The 6,000-nt window shown below is 46.2% G+C and overlaps 1 protein-coding gene across 3 annotated transcripts in view; it reads right to left on the bottom strand.

Annotated features, from left to right (window-relative positions):
• LOC137431225 (CTD small phosphatase-like protein 3) overlaps positions 1 to 6,000 on the bottom strand; it is an 87,391-nt gene that overhangs the window by 14,161 nt on the left and 67,230 nt on the right. For 2 of the 3 annotated variants that reach the window (XM_068122315.2, XM_068122316.2), the window contains one exon: positions 1,301 to 1,363. The exons of the other annotated variant lie outside the window; for it this stretch is intronic. In XM_068122315.2, coding sequence (XP_067978416.2) covers positions 1,301 to 1,363 — 63 coding nt within the window. The remainder of the gene's footprint in view (positions 1 to 1,300; positions 1,364 to 6,000) is intronic. 3 annotated transcript variants of the gene reach the window in all.

Genomic DNA, 6,000 nt, shown 5'->3' with positions numbered 1-6,000 from the left:
GGGGGCCCCATGACAATCATGGTTCCCTGTTTGAGGCAATGTTTTTATGGCCGGATGCCCTTCCTGACGCCAACCCTTGGTCGCCTCTTACGATGCGCAGGGATACAGTGTACCTATTCTAAACCGGGGTACACACCGGGATCATTCATCCCAGCAAGCTGGTACTCAATTTGCCGACCTCGGAAGGATGACAGGTTGAGTCAACCCCCCTGGTGTTAATTCAGCGATCGACCGGGATTCGAACCCAGGATCCTAGGATCCCAAGCCGGCACCCTAACCGCTAAGCCAACACCTAGAATGAAAGCTTCTATCATATTAGGTAGCCTTCCCACACAAAATAGAAAATTTGCAAATTTTTCTCAAGTCACCTTTCCAGCAGCAAGTAGAGTCACTGGAGGAATTGCAAATTTGTTCAGGGTGTCGGCGATAACTCGCCTCCACTTCGTAAGACCCTGTGAGATCTGTAACATCCACCAACCAAAAAGAAAGTGCCAGCAGACAGGTCCTCAGGTTTAATGGCCTTCTGAATGATGGCACACACACCATACATATGAAACACCAGTGACAGTTTACAGTTGGGCTGAGTTTCAAACCGAAACTAGACAGCTCAAACGTGAGTGCGCATACCTCCAAGTCTAAGCTATCCATCCAGCCCTCGATATCCTATGCAATTACTAATTACATATTAAAAGCAGTATTCTCGAGAAATACAATGAAAATCAGAAAACATACATATGTATGAAAGATTACATCAAGTAATAAATGTTCTCGAAATCATCTTATAATAAAATTTCCAAAGTTAATAAAAAACATCAGAATTCTTTTTGAAACAAAACAATTAAAATTGTGTCGTTTTTCATTAAAGAAAAAAAACAACCATTATGCCTTCAGTCCTCTGCATTTCACACAGATATCGTGGATCTCTGATTTTTGGATCTGCTCTCACTTCAGCGCTCTCCCAAAGTAATGGAATATTTTATTCTATTAAATGAGACTAAATCTGTCATTGTATTTCATTATGGGAGCTAAGCAATTCATTCAAACATTTACTTTTTAGAAAATGAGCAAACTAATAGCTTTCACATTCATTATCAAATATTTTGGAGGGGGGGAGGGGGGGGGGGAAGAGGGGAAATACTATAAGATTCCTCTTTGTGCAGTACGTGCAATGAGAGTGCATACAGTGGAAATAGTTGTGAACAATGGCCTGGCTCCGCTTCCAGCAAACACACAAATCCAAAACTAACCAATTAACTTTCAACTTGATTTACACGTGAAGATGACGTGCTTCACTACTGACCTCGTAAATCTCCGACATCTTTTCGAGAAAGTCCTTAGAGTGTGGTCTCAGGCGTACGTAAACCTGGAGGAGAAGTAGATGTTTTTCCAAAACGAAGAGTTTGCACATGACTTTTAAATTGAAATTTTACCGACATTAACCCCCAAATTCCTCCTGGAAAATCATAGGCATTAAACATTCAAAAGATACACCTCAAGGATCCAACAAGTCGCTGCTTGGGTTACTGCGAGTGAACCAAAGCAGTGACATGTTGGATCCCAATGTAAATGGCATTAGGTTACTGGCACAAGGAAATGACAAAATTAGGTTAAATAAATAAATAAACAAACACGCTGATAAATAATGGAGGGATTTTAAAAAAGATTTTAAAATGAGGTTAACTAGCATATTAGGTATGGGTCAGTTTGAAAAAATACTCCATGTTTTTTGTTTATAACAAGGTTCTAAAACCTTGTTAAAAAAAAACCTCGAAAAAAAATAACCTCGAAAACCAATTGCTCGTACGACACGGACCAAAATGTACACGAGAGTGAAGTCGATGGCGCGCTGTAGCAAATCCCCACGCTTCCTACCTAAAGCAAAGTTGAACGATGGCAAAACGTTTCACCAGGAATGACCATGACCCATGACCCAATATCAAAGTGTGAGTTTAAAATATTCAGTTTTGAATGCTGTGACCCCAAGTCTCCACACCTCGGGTCTTGAACTGGGAAGGGTGGGGGGTCATGTCAAGGAAATCGTTACATATTCCCCCAATGTTGAATGCATATACAGTCACGTGAAAAATTAAGTACACCCCATGTAAAGTTTTGACTTTTTCAACATATTTCAACATAGCTTTTTTTTTTCTTCTTTTTTTTGGTATACAAGATCGAGGCTCGTGAAAGAGCTGACATTAATCACACAAAAAGTCAAACTGACACACAAAACACAAAAAATAAGGGGAGCGGCAGACAGGATGGAGAGAGAGGGGGAAGGACACAAACACAACAATTGGGAGCAGGGACAACGGGAGAAATGTGGGAGGGCAAGGGCTTTGGGGGAGGTGGGAGAGGTATAAAACATGAACACTGCAAGGACTTACAGGAAAGAGGTTGGAATTTCGAAAAAGTGTATCTGGGGTGAATTAGCGGGGGTAGAAAAGATCAAGGTTTTGGATGGGGGAAGATAAGAGATGGTCGTGAACAGCTGTTTTGAAGACCTGGAGGGAGGAATGGGATTGAAGGGAGTGGGGGAGTTTGTTCCAGAGGCGGGAGAAAAGGGGAATGAAAGAGTGAAGGTGAGCAGAGAGCCTAGATTTTGGCAGTTTAACCATAAGAGGGTTGCTGGCAGATCTTGTGCGACCTGGAGGAATATTTGGGGGACAGAGCACAGAGAGAGCTGGGGGAGCAAGGCCGGAGAGGAGTCGGTAGAAGACAGAAAGACCACCAACCTGCCTGCGGTGAGTGAGTGAAAGGCCCTCGGAGTTAACTTCATCGCAGGAGATTCCAATGAGTCTGAAAGCTTTGGTTTCAAACAGCGTGAGGCCGAGCTAGGTGTGAGGCAGGAGCACCAGCCCAGAGGGGGGAACAGTATTCCATTGAGCTGCGGATGAAAGCCTTGTATGTGGTGCGGAGCTCGGGTGTGGCCAATGAAGGACTTCACACGGCGGAGGATGCCCAGTCGGCGACTTGCTTTGGAGGCCAGCTTGGAAATGTGGTTTTCCCAAGAAAGATCATGGCAGATAGTGAGACCCAAAAGCTTGAGTGACAGAACTTATTGGAGAGGATTGTTGAGAAAGTAGATGGGAGAGTTTTCCAGTCAGTCCTTTTGGAGAGACATTGTAAGAGTGTGTGATTTGTCAGGATTGAAAGACATGTTCCACTTGTTTGACCAGTCTGTGAATTTTTCCAGGTCTGAAGAGAGTGAGGAGGCTGCAGACTGCCGATCTGAGGGATGAGGAATGGAGCGGCAGATAGTGGAGTCATCAGCAAAGAGATAGAGAGGATTTTCCAGAGAGTCTGAGAGATAATTGATGAAGACCAGAAATAGCACAGGGCCCAGAACACTACCTTGGGGATCTCCAGCCAGAACAGGAAGGGGAGATGAGAGAAATCCATTCAGGGCCACACGTTGCCTTCGACCAGAGAGGAAGTCCGCAAGCCATGAGTGGAGGTTTCCATGGATACCTTAGGAGGAGAGTTTGGTGAGCAGAGCTGGGTGCCAGACCGTATCGAAGGCACGTGATATGTCAAGTGAGACAGCTCTGATTTCCTGTTTGGCATTGAGGACCTCCATCCATTGTTGAGACAGCAGAAGCAACATGTCCAGAGTAGAATGACCTGGTCTGAATCCAAATTGATGATCAGAGATCAAGACATTGGAGAAGAGGAAGGATTTGATATCCGAAGCAATGATGGATTCCATGACTTTGCTGATAATTGGAAGCAGGCTGATTGGTCTGTAGTTGCAAGGATCTGTTTTTGCACCTTTTTGTGTAAAGCGGTAATGTTTGCTGATTTCCAAGATGCTGGCAGATGACCTTGAGCAAAAGAGAGGGTGAAAAGAACAGAGAGAGGGTGAGATAGAGCGGCAGAGCAGGATTTTAGGACCCGTGGGCTGATGCCGTCTGGTCTAGTTGCAGAATCAGAGTCGAGGTTTGACAGAAACTTCTCCACCTTGTCAGGAGAGAAGGACACAGAGTCCACGAGCAGTTGGGTTCGACTGGGAAAGGTGGGAACAGAGAGAGATGGGTTTGGGACACAAGATTTTGAGGCAAACACAGAGTTGAGGCATTCGGCTTTGTCACATGCGGTGTCAACTGTGTAGCCATTTGAGGTAAGGGAGGGGATAGAGGGGGAACAAACACCAGAAACGGATTTGACCAGACACCACCAGGATTTGGAGGAAGGAGACAGGTTTGAGAGTTCAATCTTGAGTGTGGAGAGATAGTGCTTCCTGGCACTCCTGAAGGTAGACACACACTTGTTCCGAGCTTGGTGAAAGGAACTGAGATTGCCTTCAGTTGGATTTGCCTTCCAAGAGGCAAAGGCAAGTTGTTTCAGGGCAACTGCCTCACCACAAGATTCAATGTACCATGGACGGGAGGAAGGGTAAGACAACTGAAGACGAGATGGGATAAATCTGTGCATGAGAGAGAGCAGTTTGCTTTGGAAGAATTCCCAGGAAGAATTTATGTCAGAGGCAGTAGAGATGGGAGACCAGTCCAGATGATTGATGGCTGCTTGCAGACCGTGCCAGTCAGCCTGAGTGAAATGCCAGACTCATCGGCGCTGAGGAGGCTCTCTGAGAATGGCCAGAGAGATGTCCACTTTAACAAGCACATGATCAGAAGAACCGATTGGAGCAGAAGAAGAGCAGCAGACATTTGCAAGGAAGTTAGTCATAACCAAATCCAGAAGAGAAGATACTCCATTGACTGAGATCCGGGGCGGGAAATTGACAGATTGTGTCAGTCCCAATGAGTCGCAGAAGTCCTTTGCTGAGGTGCCATGGCTGGTGAGAGATGAACCCACACCCAGCCAGCTGGCATGATGACAGTTGAAGTCGCCACATATGAGGAAGAGATAGTTTGGATGAGTTGATAGAAGTTGGTCCATGTTGTCCGACAACGAAATGTAAATGGAGTCATCACTGTTTGGAAGACGGCACAGAACACATATGAACAAAAGGTGGGAGCGGAGAGGAAGCCGTAGCCAGAGGTACTCCTGGGGGTGGGGTGGAGAGAGGGCAGTGCAAGGAGAGTGAGGAAGAGAGTTTTTGATAAAGATAGCCACCCCACCACCAGGACGAGGCTCAGGTCTATCATACCGGAGGAGGGAGTAACCAGGAAGAGATATTAAGGAATCAGAGACATCTTGAAGGAGGAAAGTTTCTGTGAAGCAGATCAAGTCTGGATTGTCAGAAGCAACCTGAATGGAGAGATCAATCAGGTTTGAGCGAAGACCCCGGATGTTTGAGGTCCATACCGTTAATGAGGAGAGAGGGGGAGCATCGGGTGCAGTACAGGGGATGGCAGGGGTAGGGTCAGATGAAGGATGAGAGGGGGAGGTAGGAAGAGCAGTTGATAGTGTTGCAGATATTACAGAAGAGTTACAAGAAAGGGAAGGATGAGGAGGACGAAAGGTTTGATGGTTATGGGATGAGGCACAGTGAGGGGTTGTTTGAGGTGGGGGGGGGGGGGGCAGAGGAAGGCCAAAGGTTGGGGGAGGTGGAGGTATGAGATAGAAGGGAGACGAAGTGGGGAGGAGGCAGCTTTGAGAAGGAGGTAGGAGGAGGGAGAATTTGGGAGGGATGGTTGGGGGGTAGATATGAAGGAGAGGGGTTGGGGGGAATTTTGAATGGGAGGGGCAAGGGGGGAGTTTAGGAGGGGAAGAGCAAGGGGGAATTTAGGAGGAGAGTGGCAAGGGGGGACTTTAGGAGGGGAGGGGCAAGGGGGGGAGATTTGGAGGGGAGGGGCAAGGGGGGAGATTTGGAGGGGAGGGGCAAGGGGGGAGATTTGGAGGGGATGGGCAAGGGGGACGTTTAGAAAGTGGATGATTAATGAAAGATGAACATTTATAACAAAATTGGTTTATTGTGATTTTCAAGTTAGCGATCCGTTTAAGAACGATGGAGGAGGGGTGGAATGAATGAGAATTTAGAGCATGTAGTGAGAAAGGATTGTAAGAGATTGAATATTTTTTTGAAATGGAATGAGT

This window comes from Myxine glutinosa, chromosome 7 (assembly GCF_964187855.1).
Source record: "Myxine glutinosa chromosome 7, kmMyxGlut1.1, whole genome shotgun sequence".
Lineage (NCBI taxonomy): Eukaryota > Metazoa > Chordata > Myxini > Myxiniformes > Myxinidae > Myxine > Myxine glutinosa.
Note: the sequence above shows the minus strand (reverse complement) of the source record. Positions and strands in the feature narration are given on the sequence as shown.